The following is a 23,446-nucleotide window of genomic DNA, read 5'->3' on the forward strand; positions in this document are numbered from 1 at the left end:
GCTCGGCCGAGCGCACCACCCTCCTGAGAGCCTTGTGGTCTCTGTCTGTGCAGCTCCCATACCAGCTGGTGAAGCTGCTTGTCAGCAGGCTCTCAATAGTCCCTCTGTAGAAGTTCCTGATGATGTTCTGACTCAGGCCGAACTTCTTGAGGCGCCGGAGTCCATATAGGCGCTGTTGCGCTTTTGCAACCACCACCTTTGTGTGTGTCTCCCATTTGAGTTGCTCGTGGATGTTCACCCCCAAGTATTTAAAGGTTTCCACCCTCTCCACCACAGCGCCGTTGATGGTGACGGGGAGTTGTGGGTCCCTCCCCCGCCTGTAGTCCACGATGACCTCTTTGGTCTTGGAGACGTTCATCAGGAGATGATTCTCTTTGCACCACTGTTCAAGGTTGTTCACTTCCTCTCTGTACGCTGCCTCGTCATCTCCGGTGATCAGCCCCACCACCACCGTATCATCTGCAAATTTCACAATGGTGTTTGAAGCATGTGTGGCCACACAGTCGTGGGTGTAGAGAGAGTACAGGAGTGGACTGAGAACACAGCCCTGTGGTGCTCCTGTACTGAGAGTCAGTGGGGAGGAGGTGCAGTCGCCGACTCTCACCACCTGGGGGCGGCCCGTCAGAAAGTCCAGGATCCAGTCGCACAGAGCTGTGTGCAGACCCAGATCCTGAAGCTTACTGACGAGCCTAGATGGTACTATCGTGTTGAACGCTGAGCTGTAATCCACAAAGAGCATTCTCACGTATGTTCCTCCCCTCCAGGTGGGAGAGGGCAGTGTGAAGGACATGAGAGATCGCGTCCTCCGTGCTCCTGTTGGTGCGATAGGCAAACTGCAAGGGGTCCAAGGTGGGGGGGAGCATAGGACATATTTGTGCTTTGACCAGTTGCTCAAAGCACTTGCTGGCTATAGGTGTGAGGGCTATGGGGCGCCAGTCATTGAGACTGGTCACTTTCTGCTGTTTGGGGATGGGAATGATGGTGCTGGACTTAAAGCAGGTGGGAACAGTTCTGAGGGAGAGAGACTTGTTAAATATCCCCGTAAACACCCCTGCCAGCTGGTGGGCACAGGCCTTCAGGACACGTCCCGGGATGCCGTCTGGACCGGCTGCCTTCCGTGGATTAATCCGACTGAAGGAGCGGCGGACGTCGGCCTCACTGATGGAAAAGGGACAGTCAGAGGGGGGTTGCGGGGGGGTCTGTTCTCCCACAGGGGTGGGGGTGAGGGAGGGGGCAGTCGTGCTGACAGAGGGTTCAAACCTGGCATAGAATGAGTTAAGTTCATCTGGGAGAGTAGATGTAATTTGAGGGGTTTGGTTCGTTTTTCCCCTGTAATCACTTATAGCCTGGAGTCCACACTATAGGTGCCTCGGGTTGTTAGTGTCGAGCTTGGACTCCATTTTCTTGCTATAATCCCTCTTTGCCAGTTTGATGGTTGCCCTAAGTGAATAGTTTGCCTTTTTGTACTCCTCCTGAGACCCAGACCGATGAGCTATGAGCCGAGTATGGAGAGCTGTCCGTACTTCAGCGTTCAGCCATGGTTTCTGGTTGGGCATGATTTAATTTTTTTTCATAGGGACAACATCCTCCGTGCATTTTCTGATATAGCTGGTGACAGTGTCTGTAAAATCGTTCAGATTTCCTGCAGCCTTGAACGCATCCCAGTCTGTCTGATCAAAACAATCCTGAAGGATGCCTTCTGATTGGTCTGACCAGCGGTGCACCGTCCTATAGACCGGGGCTTCCCGTTTCAGTCTCTGCCTATAGGCGGGGAGGAGCAGGATGGAGCAGTGGTCGGATTTGCCAAATGCCGGACGGGGGAGGGCTCTGTAACCATTGCGGAAGGGAGAGTAGCAGTGGTCCAGCGTGTTTGCCCCTCGGGTTCCGAAGTGGATATGCTGCTGGAGTTTGGGCATAATCTTTTTAAGATTTGCCTGGTTAAAATCACCAGCCACGACAAGCGCTGTATCACTAATATAATATCTAGTAGTGTAATATCAAGGCGTAAAGCCTTGATATTACGTCTTTTAATGCAGTTGTATGTGATCTAATAGGAGGAACAAGCAAACACCCATCTAACTAAGTTGAGGAGGGTTCAGCATGAGCTGGAGGAGGCAGAAGAGCGTGCTGACATTGCAGAGTCCCAGGTCAATAAGATGCGGGTCAAGAGTCGTGACATGGGCAAGGTGAGTCATCCACCCCCCTCCCCTGGAGCGGGGGCCCCCGGACCCCCACTTTGAGAGCAGGACCGTGTCAATTGATTGTAAAAAAAAAACTCAAAGATTTTCATGAGGTTTGCTATAAATTTTTAATGGCAAAACAAATCTTATAATGTTCAAAGCAGGAGTCAATATGTTTTGTTTACAGTATAAAATGGCATCAATTTAAGCAGTGACGTAGAGTCTGTGGGGTCCCCATGAGGATTGTCGGGGAATTGCACCCAACCGCACTGAAGACAGTCAAGACACTGTCCAACACCGCCCTCCCCTGGCTAAACCAGGCATGGGCCCCCATGAGGATAATGAAAACTATTCGTTTCTGAATTTAAGTGATTTATCTTTAAAGTTTGGATTTCAGTGTTTTTATTTTCATTTTATTTCTCAACAGGGAAAGGACAGTGGCGGAGGACAATAGTGGTGCCTGGCTGGAATAATGAAGATGAGGTGTGCTGTGATTATCTAGTGTGCAACATACTCTTAACCAAATATCTCTTCTTTTCTTCAGCCAAGTAAAAAGTGAGGATAAGTCATTACAAAGTGGTATTCTGAAATGTATTTATTATGTGGTAGTGGATGTATGTTGCCATGATTTAAATAAAACTAAAAAAAGACAACCCTTTCCCTGCTTGATTAAATGCATTGTTTGGAAGGAAAAAAAACATATTTATTGCATTGCTGGGATGCAAGAAGCATTCTACTTCTACGTATGCAAGATTTAAATAATTTGCAATGACACTGAATTACTCCAGAAAAAAAGCAATATTGTTCTTCTCTTATTGATATTCTCAATACACATCATGCATAATCCACTTTGTATCAATGGATGGAGTTAATTGGTATCATTTAATTATTTGAAGACATAATCATAAGGGACCATTCTCACACTATGTTCATGTTGTTGTTGAACAAACACTGTTCTTTGGTAGCCATCATTAACCCTTTAAGACCTGTGGCAGATTCTACAAATGCCTTCTAAATCACTAGGTTTTTCAAAAATGTGTGTACAGTACAAGCTCACAGCTATATCTGCTATTTTTGAACAGCCAGTGCAAAAGATTAAAATAAATACTGGGTTTATATTACACTTAAGTTTAGTACATCATTTTAGAATTTCTCATTTCTGCACAAGTTACAGTGCTATGTACTGTCTGTAGGTAACATGCTCAGGTGAATTCTTTTGAATAGAGGTGTTTCTATGGTCATGGACAGTGATGCTAACCACTTTCAACCCGATGTGTCTACTTTGGGGCATGTTATAGGTCAAAGGTTTTCAAAATATTTTATGAAATGTCTAAATAGTGGAAATAAATGCTTTGTTGTACTATTTACCAAGGTGATTATACAATAATGTTAGCTATAGTTTAACCAAAAGTTGAATGAATTCATAGCGGTGACAGATCATGCATATTTTGGGAAGCTTTACGTACATTGTGTAATATTATGGTGATCACTGTGAGATGCAATTGGTTTCCAAACACATTCAGTAGCATTCACATCATGCACATGTAACATTAAAGGGACACTTCACCCTTTTTTGAAAAAAATAATAATATATATATATATATAATTTTGCAAAAAGGGTGAAGTTTCCCTTTAAAACACTGTCCACTGCTACTCAAACAGGGGCCATCTTCATCATCTTCTTTCTGCTACTCTCCTTGTCCGTCTTGTGCCTTCATAAGACATTTAGAGAAATACACAATTATCAGCATTATCCTAAAAGTGTCTCGGTTTCACACACCTTCAAGCCTGGAGTTTTATTTTAACAATAACTTATACAATTTCAGACTTAAATGCCCAGTTGCCCACTCTGTATTTCACTGTGAAGTAATGTTCTGCTATTGGCGGCGGTGGATCAGGGGTAGAGTGGCTGGATGGTAAGGTTGCCAGTTCGATCCCAGGCTCCCCCAGAGTTACTGTCGAAGTGTCCTTGAGCAAGATGCTGAACCCCTAATTGCTCCCGATGTGCTGGTTGGTGCCTTGCATGGTTTCTGCTGCCATCGGTGTATGGATGTGTGTCTAAATGGGTGAATGTAATGCACAATCTCTGTAAAGCGCCTTGGATAAAGGCGCTATATAAATGCACCATTTACCTTAGCATTAATTAAAGTCCTGGCAGGTCATTATTCATTTCAAGACAGATACTCGAAAAGTATTATATATGGTATGCAATATATGGAACCTGTACCTTAGATCCTATTTCCCGGCTCTTGGCTCGCATCTTGTTGGCCTGGGATTCAGCTATATCAGCTCTCTCCTCAGCTTCTTCCAACTCATGCTGGACCTTCCTGAACCTGGCTAGGTGGATATTACATTGCTCCCCCTGTAAATAAATAAACACTGAATGTATGGATGGTCCGATTGTCTGAAACATTTAAATGCTTTCTTTTATGTTTCACTCACAGCTTCTTCAGCTTGTCTTTTGTAGGCTTTCACTTTATTCTGAAGCTTGTCCACCAAATCCTGGAGTCTGACATTGTTCTTCTTGTCCTCTTCAGCCTGCAGTAAATCAGTACATTTCGCTCACTTTAGTTTACTGCTGAACTGACTGAGCAAGTGATTCTTGTTATCTTAAGTTGACCAGGGTATACTCTAGGGCTCTATACTAGGCCTGCTCCATTGCTCCCTCTACAACAAATCTCTTTGATGAAAATAACACATCTGCAAGCTGTTTGAGCTTGTAGATCTGCCATTTACGTGTAATGTTCAGCCAGAATAGTGACGCTGGCGATGGGTGCATGTGGTTAATCTGTCAATGCACATTGACACTAAAAATATTGTATATGTATGGCATAATATACTGTAATAGGATTACATTGAAAATTTCAATACAGTTTTTAGGATTTACCTGATAAGTGCACTCTTTGATTTTCCTCTCATATTTACGGACTCCTTTGATGGCATCAGCACCGCACCTTTGCTCAGCGTCAAGCTCATTTTCCAGTTCACGGACCTTGGTAAAAGATAATCATTAAGATAACTTTCTCCTTCCATACCAACATAGAGGATTACGTAAAACGTGCAACTTGTTACAGTATGCATACCCTAGTTTCCAGCTTCTGAAGTTGTTTCTTTCCACCTTTCATTGCCAGGTTTTCAGCCTCATCTAAGCGATGCTGAAGGTCCTTGACAGTCACCTCCACGTTCTTTCTCATCCTCTCTAAGTGAGCACAGGTGTCTTGTTCTTTCTTCAGCTCCTCAGCCATCATGGCAGCCTAAAAGAGCAACATAGATCATGTTTTTCCCCCCACTTAATTTCACTAAAATAAAAGCCCAGACAGGAACACCACAGAGGGTAATTTCAGGTACTGTAGATGCATGCAGGGACTTAAGGACATGTTTTTGTGCTGAAAAAGCCCTCCTTCTTCCCCCATTCTAATTCCCAGATCTTGTAATGAGCCATTTATAATGCTCAGAAAGCTAATGCTGCTTCTTTGACAACATGAATGGTTCCAATCAGAGTTTTTTAAGCCTAATAGCCCATTCAGAGACTTGGAGCAAGTCATTCACCAATCATTATGGTTCGCTTGCAGAACCTTCTGGTGTATCATATGAGTACATACATGTTCTCTTTAATTCATCAACTTTATTAAAAGCTCAATCTTAACCCATTAAAACCGGGAAAGCCTCTGTGTTATTTTAGAGTTTAACCACTTTAACCATTATTTTATACTATAGCTATCACAAATAGCTTATAGATCTGATATATGTGTAAGTCCTGAACAAATCGTAAGCAAATCTTTAAACATATTATATTTTAAAGCGTAAAGTCTTTGCTTCTCCCTTGGAACAAAATATTTTGAGATGCGGGTCTGCAGTCAAATACATGTCATTTTTGGGGGTCCTTGACATGAAAAGGTTTGAGCACCAAGCTGATACTGTAGCACTAGCAACATACGTTTTTCAGAAAACTAAGGATGTCGAATAACTTTTGTAGAATCGGCCTCAGGTCTTAAAGAGGTGGTGTGTGTGTGCGCGAGCACACGCAAAAGAAAAAAAACGCATGCGTGCATGCAATGCTTTTCACCCCTTAATGAGGACGGGGACGAGGACTCACATCGGTTATGGCTTTCTTGGCTTTGTCCTCTGCGTTCCTTGCCTCTTGGGCGGAATCCTCCATTTCACCTTGAAGGTGACTGATGTCTGCCTCCAGCTTCTTTCTGCTGTTCAAGAGACTGGTGTTCTGTGGGAAACCAGCCATATGATGTGAGCAGTGATTCTCAACCTGTGGGTTAGGGTTAGAGACTGGTGCTCTGTGGGAAACCAGCCATATGATGTGAGCAGTGATTCTCAACCTGTGGGTTAGGGTTAGAGACTGGTGCTCTGTGGGAAACCAGCCATATGATGTGAGCAGTGATTCTCAACCTGTGGGTTAGGGTTAGAGACTGGTGCTCTGCGGGAAACCAGCCATATGATGTGAGCAGTGATTCTCAACCTGTGGGTTAGGGTTAGAGACTGGTGCTCTGTGGGAAACCAGCCATATGATGTGAGCAGTGATTCTCAACCTGTGGGTTAGGGTTAGAGACTGGTGCTCTGTGGGAAACCAGCCATATGATGTGAGCAGTGATTCTCAACCTGTGGGCCGGGGACCACTGCTGGGCCGGTAGGATATTGCAATTGGGCAAAACACTAAAGATTGTAATGGTAAATGTGACAGGTAAAATAAAAGGTTTTCATGGTATTTTGTCATTAAAATATTGAAAGAAATGTGTTTTCATTCAGATACTGATAAATGGGAGCTTGTAGTATACTATTATTACTATGTTAGTTAGTAGTACTTTAAGCTAGAACGCAATCGATTGATTGATCATTAAAATAGACATGCTCTGAAAGTGCATGCGACCCATATGGCTGCCGTGTGAAGACTCAGGTGTGAAGAGAGATTCTCAAAATCAAGATGCCCTGATCCAGAACATTGAGAATCACTCGGCTAAAGAAGTGCAATTTCTATAAACAACCACACCCTGGAAAACAAACTGACCTGTGAGTGTAGAAGCGCTGCTCGTTCACTGGCATCAATCAGCTCCTGCTCGGCTGTCTTGCGGCCACGTTCGGCCTGCTCAAGGGCTGCCCGAAGTTCTTCGATTTCGGCCTGCATCAGGGTTGTTCTGCGCTCCATCATGGCTACTTGCTCCTTTATGTCATCCTGCCCTCTGATAGAGTCGTCGAGGTGAATTTGAGCATCCTGAAATCCCATTAAGGTTTTATCAGAGTCACGTATTATTAGTGTTTTTACAGCATGCTACCTAGGGGGTGGGCTGTCTAGATTAAGATGGTCTGTCTGTGTGGGTGTGTTTGATAATCTCTCAAAACACTGGACTGTTCTTGTGCACGCTGCCAGTAGTCCAAGGAAGTAAACCCTGAATATTGTTTTCACATATTGTGAATATTTGTCACATTTTCTGAATTCATAATCTCAGATTCACCATCCGTCTATCCCTCCATATTTGGGTAAGACTAGCCTTGGGGTTTTGTTTTCAAAAGAAAAAAATGCAAGGAAATCTGGTCTAGGAGTGGCAGTGAACCTTGAATTTTGCTAACGAATAACATTGCAGAGGCCGGGGCGTCGCTCCAAATTTGTTGACGTCAGATCTGTAAATGGTAAATGGTGCATTTATATAGCGCCTTTATCCAAGGCGCTCTACATAGATTGTGCATTACATTCACCCATTCACACACACATTCATACACCGATTGCGGCGGAAGCCATGCAAGGTACCAACCAGCACATCGGGAGCAATTTGGGGTTCAGTGTCTTGCCCAAGGACACTTCGACATGTCCTTGGGCAGGAGCCAGGAGGAGCCGGGATTCGAACCGCCGACCCTTGGATCATTGGACGACCTGCTCTACCTCTTGAGCAACAGTCGATCTGTGAACCAATGGGATCGACCAGCTGTTTTTGCCGGCAAATTTGAATCCGCCCCTCTAGACCAGAAATCACACTGGCTGGGACCATAGAGTAGTGGCTGACGATATAGCATCCAAAGAGAGGTCACACCGTAATTGGACCCGTCTTGTTTTAAATACATTCATTACGGTTGTGGGTGGTTTCCTTCTGTATAGATTCATTTTTAAAGAGATTTCTATCGATTAAAACACATTATTAATGTGAGTAAAATGATGTTATATTAAAACATAAGGAACTATATATAAACACTTGCCTTAAGTTGCCCCTGGACATTTCTCAGTTGTTTCTGGGCCTCGGCAGCCTGCCTGTTAGCATGGCTCAGCTGGATCTCCATCTCGTTCAGGTCTCCCTCCATCTTCTTCTTCACCCTCAGGGCGTCGTTCCTGCTCCTGACCTCAGCGTCCAGAGTGGTCTGCATTGACTCCATTATTCTCTGGCTGTTTTTCTTCAGCTGGTCAATCTCCTCGTCCTTCTCAGACACCTTCCGGTCTACTTCAGCCTTGATCTGGTTCAGCTCCATCTGAACACGAAGGAGCTTCGACTCCTCATTCTCCAGAGAGGCCTGTAGAAAGATGCTATTTATCACTGTACGGTAAACGTTATGTTATCTGCAGCACAGTGGTAGACACCACAGATGTCCACCATACATCTAGCCTTCATCTACTACAGTACCTTTTATCTTTCACAATGTTGCAAGCAACAAAAATGTGTCTGTCAAATAAATGTTGGGACAACAGCGTGCTTTACTGGCAGTCTGCATCCACATACAGTGAATCCACTTAGCTAAAGGAAAGCTATTCCTGCTTCCATATTATCATATTTTACCTCAGCTTCGTCCAGTGCTGTTTGCATATCACTTTTCTCTGTCTCGACCAGCTTTTTGAATTTCTCCAGTTCATGGATGGTCTTTCCGCTCTCTCCGAGATGCTCTGTCAGGTCTGAGATCTCCTCTGCATTTTGAAAGATGAAACGCACATTGATAATGTTTCCTTTTTTATATATTTTTATCATTACGGCGGTTTCATTTAATAACGAATAAAAAGACTGACTTCACTCACGCTGTAGGTTTTTATTTTCTCGTTTCAGAGTTTCCAGATGATCCAGGGCTTCCTCGTGCGAGTTTTTCAATTTGAAAAGCTCGTTGCTCAGAGAACGACATTCCTTCATAGCCCCCTCAAGCTCCGTCTGAGACTCTTCATACTTCTGCTTCCAGTCAGCTAGAATCTGAACCAGACGATTATATTATAGCTACTAAAACCCTGACAATGTGATGTATATCAATACAAGACGAATGTATCGAGTACCTTGTCAAAGTTCCTCTGTTTCTTATCGAGGCTAGCCGCTAAGGAGTTGGACCTCTCCACATCCACCATTAAATCCTCCATCTCATTATGAAGCCTCTGCTTGGTTTTCTCCAGGGAGGCACATTTTGAGTTTCCCGCTTCGATTTGTTCCTCAGCCTCTTGGAGGCGTTGTGTAAGCCTTTTTCTGGAGGAAAGCGAAAACAACAGTATTGACTCATTAAAACTGGGAAAGCATCCGTGTCGATTTAGATTTTAACCACTTTAACCATTCTTTTATACTTTGGCTATTAAAAAAAAGCATATATTAAAGCTCACAGCGCATCACTTCTTGTCGCACTATGAGCTTGTAGATCTGCTATTTCTTTTTAAATCCTGAAATTACATAGGCCTATATTTGGGGGTCGACGGCCAAATATATAACATTTTGTCTCATTCCTAAGCCAATAATTTGATGACCAACAGTCACTCCTATTGAGTCTCCTACTGACCGATGACCCAGTCAAATTATTGGCTCAGAAATGTGACAAAAACAACAACAAAGTCTCCATCAATTCAAGGCTTCATGGGGTGTGTAAATTATTGATAAATAAAATAAGTAATTATTTGGGTGAACTTCTCCTTTTAATGGGTTAAGATTTTCAAGAGGCTGACAAGTGAATATACATTATATGGTCAACATTTACTTTGTCTCCTCCAGTTCGTCAGTGCGCTGGATGGCATCAGTCTCATATTTGCTCCTCCAAAGGGCCACCTCACTGTTGCTTTTTGATAAGCCACGCTGGAGCTCAGATTTGGCCTCCTGCTCCTCTTCAAATTGCTCCCGAAGGAGGTCACAGTCATGGCGAGCTGACTGTAAACTGTGAGCCAAGGCGTTCTTAGCCTAAAGAGGAAATCATAGGAACATGATCTGAGTACAATCAACCTCTGGACCGGGGAAGTCCCATAAAAAATAGGTCATTAAGGCATCAAAATCAAATGCCAATCAAACTATACTATAAAAACTAGTCAAGCATTGACCAAATTGTCAAATAATATAAGAAGGGGGCAAAAATGGTGAGCTTGTAGATCTGCTATTTTCACAATATTTATCTGTGGAACCGAGTCAAATGAAATTGAATGCCTCAACTCCTGCATTCCAAGTGCTTGTCAGGTCACGTTCAAATATTTTGGGTGGTCAAGTCGCGCCCCGAAAAGGTTGAGAACCACTATAATAAAGTATCCTGTGGTCAAGATTATGACAGCAATCTGTGACACTGCCACATAAAATGTGTGAAATAATGTATTTCCTGTCCTGGTATGAGTATTGAAAGAAAATTAAACATACTCGGGAATATGTTGGTTAAACTATGGTTGCATATTTAACACTGAAATGTAGTGTACGAAGAATATAATATAATGTGTGTTTGTGTAGTTTTTCTGTTGACAAAATGACAAGGTTTGATCACAGGGGGAGCTGTGGGGAAATGTATGTGTGCAATAGTTCCAGGAATAGTTCCAATTCCAGGAAGTCAATTGCCAGGAAGCTATAAAAGGAGGTGCCGAGCCTGGGTTCCATTTTGGGCATGTGAGAAGAGGGTTTGGTGTGGTTATTATTCTTGGCCAAACACAGTCTTTTAAAAACCAATACTAAGCCAAATCAGAACTGAACTGAACCACACAGTTTGACCGAAGAACTTTGTAGGGAAGGAGACAAAGTTTGGTCGGACTTTCTGAGGCTGTGAGCTCTGAACAAACGATCAGAGCTGGTGAACAGAGGACCCAGCGGAGCACTCCCGACTTAAAGGTTGGGTGAGCAGCATATACCTTTTCTTTTTTTCCGTAAGCAATGCATTGCCTTTTGTTTTCAGAGCTTTTTTGGACTACCTAATTGAATAAAAGAGGATCTACAACGTTCGGGACACTTTGATACTTGGATTACCTTTTTCGGGATTACTTTTGGAATACTTTGGGGCACATTTAAAGGGACATTTCAGGGGAGAATTTAAAGGGAGATAAACATTTTCATTTACATTTTGAAGGGACATTGATTGTCCAATTGTACATTATTTTGTTTGACCTACCTTTTAACAATATAAAGATATCTCAATTTAAGTTAAAAATAAATGGTACTGTATTGAACTGTATTGCTCTGCAATACAGTTCATTTCCAGTGTTAAGACTTACTGTCGCAGGTACAGGACCTTTATTTTTTTATTTTATTTAATACTTCAAGGTTCTGATTGTTATAAATCTACACAGCATATGACGTCCCGAGGTGTTACCTTTGTTTCTTCCTCGATCTGCCTCTTCAGTTCATCAATTTGGGTTGTGAATCCCTGTTTTCCTCGTGTCAGTTGAGAAACTAGACTTTCTCTCTCTTCAATTTGTCGAGAAAATTCAGCTAAAACGCAATAGAAGATCAATGTTTTTTTCCCCCGTTACGTCTGTAATCATATAACGGGTGAGATAATTAGACATTTTCAAAAGATTACCGTTCTCAGTTTGAAGACGGGCCCTCTGAGTACTAAGATCAGTCATTTGACGGATGTTTTCTTCATTCTTGGTTTTCAGCTCTATAAGTTGATCTTCAAGTGAGCGACACATTTTCTCCATGTTGACCTTAACATTTTTCATAAAAGGTTAGACATAAACGGTCTAAATGAGAGATTCTGCTTTGTCACGCATACAGGCATTTAGGCATTGCGGTGTAATATACCTTGGCTTTTGCCACGGTTTCCATATTGCCAGTCAAATCGTCAATTTCCATCTTCAGTTCACTCTTTTCTTTTTCAAGTTTCTGCTTTATTCTTTGGAGGTTGTCGATCTGCTCTCCCAGCTCAGCCATGCTGTCTGCCTGCTTCTTGCGCAGCGCAGCAGCCGTGGACTCGTGGTGCAGCGTGGCTTCTTCCAGATCACGTCGCATTTTGAGGAACTCGGCTTCGCGCTTCTTGTTCATCTCGACCTGAGCAGCAGTGGCTCCCCCGGCCTCCTCCAACCTCTCGCTGATCTCCTCCAGTTCCCTGGAGAGATCAGACCTCTGCTTCTCCACTTTGGCCCGGGCGGCACGCTCAGCCTCAGCCTCTTCTTCAAGTTCTTCGATACGAGCCTTATTGGGATGGAAAATGTGTTTTTTACAATAATATCAGTTAAAAGCATTAATGGATATGTCATGTATAAATCAGGGCTGCATTACATGTAGTTCCTTCATCTTCTTTTGAAACTGGATATTTATTGCTTGCTCATCTGCAATTTTGCTGAATAGTTGGTTGTTTTCAAATTCTGTCCTGGGAAGACAACATAATGTGTCAGTTTGAATCCAACAGCTTTTCCCCATGTACAAGGGCCACAGGTCATCACTTACTTCTTTATTTTTTCCTCGGATTGCTGTGTGTCATTCTCTAGATCCATTATGGACTCATGCACACGTTTTAGATCACCCTCAATCTTCCTCTTGGTTCTCTCAAGGTCCATACGGATCTTCTTCTCTTGCTCCAGTGACCCCTCAAGCTTGAAATTAAGCAATTGTCACTTAACTTATATACAAAAATATTTACTTTAATGTGTAGAGCAGTGATTCTCAACCAGTGGGCCGGGGACCACCTGTGGTCTTTGAGGTTCCAGGTGGTCCCCAGTTATATGATGGAAAGTTGGCAACCAAATGGGCCCTTATAGATCTTTAACTTTACGTCTCCAATTGGTTTCATTTTACGCTCTCATCAGTAACATTTTTGTTAAACATCAGCATTATTTAATTTAGTATCTTGTACAAGTACACAGCATGTTGTATACTACAACATTAGAGAATTTAAAATAATTGTTATTTAGATCAATGTTTGCCTGTTATATCCTACCACATAAATACAGCATGGAAATGTGGGCAAAATCTTATCCAACTATACCAAAATATTCTTTAGTTTTGACATTGTTGATCCCTCCCCACCCGTCCTTCCCGTTCTGATATTCCATAGGTTGGTCTGACCTCATCAAACCCTGTACACTCAAGACACGCTCCATATATGGCCAGTACAGAACTCATTCCATATGTTGATTTGACCCCCCCCCCCCCCCCCCCCCCACACACACACACCAAAGCGCCAGCACTCGCCCCAGCAGTCTGCCATCCGCCATCACCCAGGCGGATGCATGCACGCGACCTTGAGGTCGCTTCTCGTCCTCTGGGTATGAAAAATGTTGAACACCACCAAGTAACTCACATCGTCCACTTGTTGTTCAAGCTTAGCTTTAGCTTTGGTCAAAGAGTTGACTTTGTCTTCCTCTGCTTGAAGGTCGTCGAGGGTCTGTTGGTGGGCCTCTTGGAGGGCTCTCTTCTCCTTAGTTAGTTTGCCGATGCTCTCATCCTGGGCAGTCATCTCCTCCGTTAGATTCTTCACCTGCAATAGGTTTACAAATCAATACAAACAGCCATTTCCTCATTCACTACTTAAATGCTATACACATGCTTCGTTGTCCCCCATGTTTGCCTATTATGACAGGCCCTGCAGAATGGAGATGCTATAGGTTTGTGGCAGTTCACCCTGCCACTGAGACTGAAGTTAACAATCAGGGTTTTATATTATTATTTGTTGCAGAGAATGACTCCATTGAAGGGAGCAACTTGGGGAACATGCCAACAGTGGGAGGGTTTGTTTAAAGAACTCTTAACTTTAATTATATTATGTGGATCATTTATAAAGTAGTATGTGACTGTTGTCGCCTCACAGCTAGAAGGTCCTGGGTTCGATTCCCACTGGGGACGCTGTGGGCACTGGCGGCGTGTTCCCTCCTCCGCGTCATCAGTGCCCATACCCGAGGCGGGGGTTGGCGAAAGGGCCTTTCTGTGTGGAGTTTGCATGTTCTCCCCGTGTCCCCTAGGGTAGATACCCTCACAAAAACATGCAGTAATCCTGGTCTCTAAAACTACCTCCCCCTGGCCAGCCGGGGCGCCTGATGGAGGGGAAAGGAACTCGTCGGAATAACGTGTCCCTTCCACGCGCTACGTCCGGCCGGGGAAATCCCCCTCTGTCAGGTGAAAAGAAGCAGCTTGGACTCCTCATGCATAGAAGGAGGCATGAGGTCAGTCCGCTGCCCCCCCCAGGTTGGCAGAGGAAGTGTAGCGCCCAGGATTACATTAGATAATTGGCACTGGGTGAAAAGAAAACTGGGTTACAAAATCGTGGCATAAAAAAAAAAAAAAGTAGTATGTGACACTTTTTAAATGATGGTTATGAATGAATTGTGATGTCTCTGGACATTGATGCACTGGTTCGCTTGTGGAATCAGCCCGGGGTTGGTTGGCCTAGCCTTTCTAAGGAGCACCTGCCACTGCATGCCCAGCAATCGATGTAGGGTTGTAGGGAGCAGAGCAGACCTTGAAAGAGCCAACGTGGCCAGTGGGCTGTAAATACCTATTCTGTGTTTGTTTGAATGACCATTTCATGTGGACTCTGCAAAGGTGAGCTGGTTCAGTGCCATTTTTGGCCTACACTACCTTCACTCAGACCAGAGTGTGACAAGGTTCATGGGCTTAAATTACAAACCTTGTTTTCAGTGGCATGCTTTTCCTTCTCCACTTTGGCCAAGGTCATCTCGAGGTCATCGATGTCCTTCTTGAGCTCAGAGCACTCGTCCTCTAGCTTCCTCTTCTTGGTGGTCAGCTCAGAGTTGATTTCCTCTTCGTCGTCCAGTCTTTCAGTCACCTCTTTGAGTTTGGCCTCGAGTTGGATTTTGCTTTTGATCAGACTCTCACATCTCTCCTCTGCATCACAAAGGTTTTCTGCATCCTATGAAATGGGGGGGGGGGGGGAAACATGTTGAGCTACTGTGAAAAGGCAGCCGAAATCTGACATACATGACAAATAACATTGAAAGGTTAACGCAATAAAAGTACAGATTACATGTATAATACTCACAGCTTGCACTTGCAAAAGGAGGTCATTTTTCTCCTGCACCAGAGAAACCATTTTCTCTTCCAGATCCTTCCTCTTCGACTCTGCTTTTGTCAGATCCTCCTTACATTGGACGAAGTCCTCCTTCATGGTTACCATCTCCTTTTCAGTTTCTGCACTCCTCAGCAGGGGCTTTATTTTGAAAAACAGCTTCATCCATGGCCAGTGTTTCACATTCATGAATGAGCGCAAGTTGTATTGCAGAATCCACACACAATCCCTGGAACATGCAACAATGTTTAGTTCACAGTTTCACACTAGTTCAAAAGTATATCTTTTATAAAAAACTTGTTTGAAAAGAGACAGGTACTTCTAGTTTAAGTGTAATCTTACTTCTTAATCGTTAACTTGAAGAATTCTTGTCTCATGACGTAACCACGACAAGCTGCTTGGGTCTGTGTCACCAAAGAGACTAGTTTGTCATCCCGCAGCTCCTCCAGAGTGCCGAGCAAACCAGCTTTGAAGAAGACCTGCAATCACATTGTGTGACATTTACTGCTATTGACAATCTACTGTGTGCCTATAACTATATTCGTAGAGCTTTCGGCGCATACCTTTGTAGTCCCAAATCTGTACTGTGTATGGTCAACATCAATCGAACCAAGAAGCTTCTCACAAGCTTTCTTTCCATCGATAAATTGTCCCTCTGGGATTGCACTGGCATTCAATATTCTATATCTAAAAAACAAACGGAAGCCCAGATGAACAACCCAGATGAAAACAGATGTTTTACTCTGTATGCTGGTGTAGGATTCAGTACTAGCCTAGTCTGTATTATGCTGCCTAGTCTGTATGCTGGTGTAGGATTCAGTACTAGCCTCTGCTTGAAGTCAGCATAGAGAATCCTGCTAGGGAATCCCTTGGTGCAGATCCGGATTCCTTCCAGCACACCGTTGCAGCGCAGCTGGTGGATGACCAAGTGGTTGTCCATGATACCTACAGTACAGTATGTTCAACACAACAGAGATCAGTTCATAAAAAACTGAAGCTATGCAATTATTCCACTTTTCTTCTTTCTAAGGTTACATGAGAAGGATATAGATGTTTGTTCATTAAAGCCATACAGCACCTGGTGTTTTCACCTCATTTGGAATGAGGCAACGGACAAAGTGAGGATGGGTGCACCTCAGGTTGGTCATTAGCTTTCCAAGATTCTCCTGCAAAGGAAAACAGTTAGTATTATAGTATAGTAGAATAGTCGCTATTATAAAAATTTTGTATAATACTGGATCCTGTAATACTGGAACAATTCATAATTTATTTTCCTACCCTGAAAACAGCAGACACAGTTTGGAAAGAGCCCCCCTTCTTCTTGGCCCCTTTCTTTGCAGTCTTACCGCCACCAGCATCACCACCTGATTCTTTTTTATATTGTATAAAACAATATCAGAACTCTGATTACATTAATACCTGCTCTGAATATCTATGTCGGGCAGAAACCTTGCATCTCCATGTTGCAGGTTTTCATGTTTTTTCATAAAGGAATGCCAAATAGCCAATCTAGTGTTCGGGTAGCTCAGGGTAGAGCAAATGTGAGTACTTCTTTCTACCACTGACCATAATTATGCTTGTATTACTGTGTGGACGGACGGTACAGTACCTGCTTCAGCTCCAGAGAATGAGGCGTACAGGAAACACAGCAGTTTAACCGATGACTTCTGGTACAGCTGCACAACGGACTCATTCAACGGGTCCTTAATAACATTTATAATAATAATAATAATAATACATCAGACTTGCTTTTCTTGGTACCCAAACAAATGAAAAAAAAACTTTATTAGAAGAGAAATAGTTAAAAAGGCTAAAATATTTAGCAAAGAAAAACAAAACATATTAAAGCTATAAGACCTTGTTCTTGTCGAGCCAGCCACTGATGTTGTAGTCCACGTTGCCAGCGTAGTGCATCAGGGTGAAGTGGGCCTCAGGCTTGCCTTTGACAGGCTTGGGCTTCTGGAATGCATTGTTCTTGCCGAGGTGCTGGTCGTACAGTTTGTTCTTGAAGGAAACGTCCGACGCCTTGGGGAACATGCACTCCTCCTCGAGGATGGAGAAGATGCCCATCGGCTGTTGGACATAATGATATATCTCTGAGATAAAGCGACTAACGTTTTTGTCACTGTCGAAACCTTAACTGTAACTTTTCAGGAAATGGGGGGGAGAAAAGAGCATACATGTGTTCCAATGGCTCCGACTCCGAGAGGCAGTTATAATTTGGAGTTCAGCCAGGACAACTCATGAATGCATCAAATATTTTAATTTAATATAAAATGAGCAATATATTTATTATGGTTCGGCAATTAAATGGATCTGCTTTTAGGTACTCTGATAAAACGCATCTCCCAACCATAGGGACTCTGAAAGTCTGAATCCCCCTACATAAACAGCAGATCCAAAACGAAAGGTGGTAGTGAGTGAGCAGCAGCAAAAGCAAGCAGGGATGAGTAGTGCAAACTTCCAGCTAAAATAAAGCAGTCTGAGAATGAAATGAGTGTGTGATTGGATGAGTTACCAAAAGTGGAGCTGAGGTGGCCCAATGAACGGCCGCCAACAACTGCACTGAGTTTCCTGACAGAACTTGCCCTGCACGGGAGGCATACTTTGGTTCGACACATATCATTGGTTCGAAGGAGCATTTGTCCGAGGTGCGTTAAGGGTTGGGAGATGGTTAGGTGTGCTCCCCTGTGGGAGGTTAAGGTTAGGGTAAGGGTTTGAGGTAGGTTGTCGTTCAGACCAATGGTATGTCGGACCAAACGCATGCACCCGCTCTGCACACGCCCGTTTCTTGTTACTACTTTTAGTTGGCTAAATATTTATAAAAGCCCACAAAGTTAATTTGTAGATTTTTGATATTTTCACTACTTTTGCATGACATTGTTATACAACAAAGTATAGCAAGTATAACAATGGTGTATTCATTCTCGTTTGTCTTACCTTCTCAATAAGCTCAATGCAGGCAGCCAAATCCATACCAAAGTCAATGAACGCCCAGACAATTCCCTCTTTCTTGTATTCTTCTTGCTCCAGCACAAACATATGGTGGTTGAAAAACTGTTGCAGCTTCTCATTGGTGAAGTTGATGCAGAGCTGCTCCATGCTGTTGTACTAAGTGAGAAGAGCAAATCATTCATCTCTTTCTCTGGCAATTTTAGTGAAGAGCAATGATACACCAAACCCATTTAATGTACTGTATTTGATGTATGCATTTTATTTGTATTTATGTTTTGAATAGTATGCAGTAGAGTTCATGCTCACATCAAAGATTTCAAATCCAGCGATGTCCAGCACTCCGATATAGAATTGCCTGGCCTGCTTGGTATCCAGCATTTCATTGATTCGGATAACCATCCAGAAGAACATCTTCTCATAGACTGACTTGGCCAAGGCACCAACTGCATTGCTGACCTAATCGTGGGGATTATGCAGAATACACTTTAAGGATTTGTGTTTCTCTGTTTCTGACAATAAATCACTCAAATAATAGTAATACATATTATTTATTAACATTGAGCTGTGTCAGTACCTGTGGGACTGTCTGCCCTTTGGTGACATACTCATTCCCTACTTTGACCCTAGGGTAGCAGAGGCCTTTCACCAGGTCAGCAGAGTTTAAACCCATGAGGAATGCCACTTTGTCTGCCACTGATGGATACCAAGGAAATATATCAACTTATTAGCATAATGATGAATCAATGTGTTGAATATAACTTTGGTCACAACAGTGCAGATATTCTTCACCCTCTGTGCCGTCAGACTCCGCCTGTTCCTCTCGTTGCTTCTGCTTGAACTTCATGTTCCCATAATGCAGCACTGCACCAGTCAGCTTGTAGATGGCCATTTTCTCATCACTGTTGAACCCCAGGATATCAATGGCCGTCTGAAGTTTAGGAAACAACATTGACATTGTAATGAATTAACAGGAGACTGCTTATGTAGCAAAGTAGCTCCGACTTGAAGCCCAAATGCACAATATGATTAATATCTGACTGAGCAAGACTAGTGGTAGATGTTTGCTTTCCCACGTGGATACTGGAGTTGGAATCTTGGTTGTGCTGGAGGTTTAGTGTAGCAGAGTAGCTTAACCTGAAGGCTAATATCTCCCCTGCCAAGGGGATTTCCTCTTCCCTAGCAGTAGATGCTTGGTTCTTCCATGCAGAAGACCTTGGTTTGAATCTCGGGTGTTACACTTACATCTGTGGCCACCAGCTCTTCTTTGTCATCGATGCTGGCCACAGTGATCTGCCCATGACTTACCATGGGGAAGTCATATGGGTTTGTTGATATGAGCAGTATCTCTGTAGAGGGGGAAAAGAGCATTAAATGGCTGTATTATGATGTGATACTGTACTTATTGAAAAAATACTTTTTGCATGCTATTGTGTTTTTACCACACCTATAAGGTCTGCTTTGTGGCCTGTCATTATCTGATAAAAGATGTGATAGCTTCTCTCTTCAGATAACTGGTATGTCACTCTTGACTTTTCCAGAAGATCTGCACAGAATACCATGTTTAATGACAAGGATTATCATTGCAAGTATCCTACCTATATGAAACAAAGGTCACATGTTCAGGCAAGACATACTTACAGGTTTCAATATCGGCGGAAGCCAGTTTTCCTGTGGTTCCGAAGTGAATTCTGATAAATTTACCCTAAGAGATATTAATGTACCGTCAACAATTTGGGAAATATCTTCATTGTTCTCATTTTCAAGATGATCTATAGAAACTGTCTAGTAGTAAGTAATTAAATTAGATCAGAATTTCTTGTTTTAAATTCGGGAACAATTAATTTGGGAGATCATACTTACAAAGCGGGAGGAGTTGTCATTCCTCACAGTCTTGGCATTCCCAAAGGCCTCGAGCAAAGGGTTTGCTGACATGATTTGATCTTCTAGTGTCCCCTGGAAAGGATACCAAGCTCCTTCAGTACCTCATAATGTAGATATATGTTTATTTCTTACATTGATTAGTGAAATGTTTGTCATACCTGTATTTTTCCAGACGTTTGTTCTTTCTTGTCAGCACCACCTGCAACTGCGATTGTCGCAAAATACTGGATGACACGCTTGGTGTTGACAGTCTTCCCTGCACCAGATTCTCCACTGTGAATAGGGACATCAATATACATACACATTTCTGACCGTTTCAAAAACATATATACTTAATTATCATTAGTTGTTTTTTACATTTTTGGGAGAAAAAAATGCAACATTGAACATTGAGGTGCCCACAAGGTTAGATGTCCACTAACCTATGTTAGCTAGGTTAGTGCCCACTAAGTTAGGTTAGGTGCCCACTGCCACTGGACCTGTATATAGATAGATAAGATTATACCTCTCTTTGTTAGTGTCAGAGATTCTGAAAATGCAACAGACTCACGTAATCAGGACAGACTGGTTCTCGCGATCTGTATAGGTTGGAGGACGATATAGAAACAAAGTTTCAGTGGCAATTCTATCTAAGCAGCATGCTTAGATGATCTGACTGCATGTGTTTACAATTAAATGAAAGTGCATGTATCTAGTCCTGTAAGGTCCTGTAAGAATACCTGTAAGCATATTTTGATATGCATTGTCAGAAACAGAGAAGATATGGGGTGGGGCCTCCATGCGCTTCTTGCCTCTGTAGGCAGACACCACCTTGGCGTCGTACACTGGGAGCCACTTGTAGGGGTTCACGGTAGCACAGAAGAGCCCAGAGTAGGTCTGCAACAAAGTCAAAACCATTCATTTCACTTAGAAAAGGACCCAAATTCAGTGGTGTAAAAAGCACTCAAATGTTTTACTTAAGTAAAAGTATATCAATAGGCCTACTGCAATATAGAAATACTCTGTCCGGAAATCAAAATTTACTTGAGTAAAAGTACAAAATTATTGGTATCAAAATGTACTTAAAAGTACCAAAAGTAGAACGTAAGTAAGTGTACTTATAGTTACCCAAATTGACCCTTACAGGGTGATTTCTACATGGTTGCAGTGCCACGCACTGAAAATAGCAAATCGACATTATAAACTCACAATATGTTGCACACCGTGCCAATTGGTTGTGTGCTTGTAGATCTGCTATTTTCAGTGTTTGCAACACCAGCATGTACAGTAACCAAGTATAAATTGGGTAGGATTTCAAGATGGAAGATAACACAGATTGGAAGATGAATGGAGTGCTTATTTGAAAACCTTACGTAAATCATCCATGCTGCGTAGCGATCTTTGAGGTTGTACAGCACAGAGGGCTCGTTGAGGTGGGACATCATCGCCATGTCCTCCATCTTGTCATATTTTGGGGGGTTCATTGGATGGCAGTCCTCTTCCTTAACGGTTACCGTCTGATGAAAACAATGACAGACTATTCAGAGTGAAGCATGCTGCGTCCACATTATAGTAATGTCATGTGACCCATTAGTCATTCATTCTTATACTATCAACTTAAATGTTATTGTCACATCACAAGTTTACATGCGCATTTTCTCCCAAGCTCCCAATGTTTGGCAGTTACAAAATATAGTCAAGAATAGATCAAAGGAAAAAAGTCAGATAACACGACAATAGTATCCATAAATATACATAAGATGCATGCTCACGTGTGTGTGTGTGTGTGTGTGTGTGTGTGTGTGTGTGTGTGTGTGTGTGTGTGTGTGCATATATACACATGTATATATGCCAGCAGATACAGTGCTAGCGCAGCAGGAATGGAGCGTATTCATAGTCATAAAGTGATAATGCCTGTGTGACGGCACGTGTCACCAACTGTTGGTTGACAGGTGAAAACTGTTCCATAGCAGTGGTATGGCTTTTGATACATACTGTTAGGCATCGCTTGCCTAGCTTGCCTGACATCAGTGAGTGGTGGCGTGAACATTTTAATTAACGCCCAGGAATTTTGCTACATGACTCTCACCTCCCCATCTTGCGTCTGCACTGTGGCTTGGCCACCTTCCTTTGACTGAATCACACCTTTGACATACAGCTCCTTGGCATCAGGAACAAAGCAGGCCGTTTTGGCGTCAAAGGGTCGGTTCTGCGCCTCAATCCTCTCCTTCTCGGGTTTTCGGAGGTAGATGGCCGCAGGCCCATACTGGGCCATCTCCGCGTCAGAGCTCATTGTGATTAGCTCACTAATTTACCCAGAGAAAAACAACACAAACACATTCACAACTTGAGTTCAGTCTGTTATCAATCCTTCATCATGCTTTAATAAAAAGTACTGTATGATCTATCATGCTAACCGCATTTTTTTATTTGCCTTACCGTGTTCAGCTGCTGACCCAATAGAATCGACTTGGTTGAATGTTCCTCAGATACTGCAAAGGAAGCACATACAGTCCCATGAAGTTTATATAGAGCACATCAGATGCCCAGCAGCTGTATTTAATGGATGCTTGCTTCAGTTGGAAGATCTTACCACTGCTGTAGTCAATGACCGGCCTCCTGAGTCTCCTCCTTAACCCTGACTATGAGAGATCGAGCTCCTTTTATCAAGATGAAGGTGCTGGTCAAGAAAAAGCCCACGGTCCATATTTGGAAATGTAATTCTATTCAAGTCCCAATCAAGTCACATTAGCAATGTCTGCACGGCACTTTTGGCAGAGGATCTTCAAGTGGTAATAAGAATATGTCACCAGCATCAAACAGGTGATTATCCCCATTCCCCAAGCACTATTTTTACATGCCTTCCGTCCTGTGTAGTGCTGTTGTTAGCCAACTCATGGATGGTAATCCATGGTCCGATTACACATTTAAGGCACTTTCACTTTTAGTAAACTATATACTATAACACCACATTCTGTAACAATGTATGTAAATAAAAAATAAGACTAACAATCACATCCAACTTCATTTTACTTGTAGGCTGAGTTTCACATATTGTTTATGTATACTGTATTATACTATATATATTTTTTGTTTTTAACTTTAGTTTGTGTGTGTGTGTGTGTGTGTGTGTGTGTGTGTGTGTGTGTGTGTGTGTGTGTGTGTGTGTGTGTGTACACATTTATTTGAACTAATTTACAGGGTGTAACTACTGTCTTTGTGCATATTTATGGATGGAAACAAATATGAAACCTCATTCACCCTTGATGGCTCTATAAGATCCT

The 23,446-nt window shown here is 42.8% G+C and overlaps 2 protein-coding genes across 2 annotated transcripts in view; one reads left to right on the top strand and one right to left on the bottom strand.

Annotated features, from left to right (window-relative positions):
- The window catches only part of LOC310868545 (myosin-4-like), a gene marked incomplete at both ends in the record, with an annotated part of 32,404 nt that extends 29,665 nt beyond the window's left edge, over positions 1 to 2,739 (top strand). The window contains 2 exons of the mRNA XM_083779005.1: positions 2,055 to 2,186; positions 2,725 to 2,739. Of these exons, the coding sequence (XP_083635131.1) occupies positions 2,055 to 2,186; positions 2,725 to 2,739 (147 nt within the window). The remainder of the gene's footprint in view (positions 1 to 2,054; positions 2,187 to 2,724) is intronic.
- LOC310869357 (myosin-4-like) lies at positions 2,350 to 22,455 on the bottom strand (the record flags this gene model as incomplete). The annotated part of the gene is made up of 40 exons (XM_083780053.1): positions 2,350 to 3,892; positions 4,408 to 4,542; positions 4,623 to 4,718; positions 5,068 to 5,172; positions 5,264 to 5,434; positions 6,277 to 6,402; positions 7,201 to 7,404; positions 8,382 to 8,690; positions 8,954 to 9,078; positions 9,187 to 9,352; positions 9,433 to 9,616; positions 10,116 to 10,312; positions 11,694 to 11,812; positions 11,904 to 12,030; positions 12,128 to 12,517; positions 12,605 to 12,695; positions 12,773 to 12,918; positions 13,626 to 13,802; positions 14,949 to 15,191; positions 15,321 to 15,576; positions 15,690 to 15,826; positions 15,911 to 16,034; positions 16,175 to 16,292; positions 16,426 to 16,513; positions 16,626 to 16,717; positions 16,957 to 17,050; positions 17,205 to 17,420; positions 18,288 to 18,458; positions 18,609 to 18,758; positions 18,877 to 18,995; positions 19,092 to 19,230; positions 19,545 to 19,648; positions 19,747 to 19,845; positions 19,941 to 20,004; positions 20,163 to 20,255; positions 20,342 to 20,456; positions 20,734 to 20,761; positions 20,903 to 21,059; positions 21,536 to 21,679; positions 22,252 to 22,455. The coding sequence occupies 40 exons, from the start codon at positions 22,453 to 22,455 to the stop codon at positions 3,869 to 3,871; spliced, it is 5,847 nt and encodes a 1,948-aa protein (XP_083636179.1). The 3' UTR covers positions 2,350 to 3,868.
- Between the last annotated feature and the right edge of the window lie 991 nt (positions 22,456 to 23,446).

Source organism: Protomyctophum parallelum (assembly GCF_964188405.1).
Source record: "Protomyctophum parallelum genome assembly, chromosome: 13".
Lineage (NCBI taxonomy): Eukaryota > Metazoa > Chordata > Actinopteri > Myctophiformes > Myctophidae > Protomyctophum > Protomyctophum parallelum.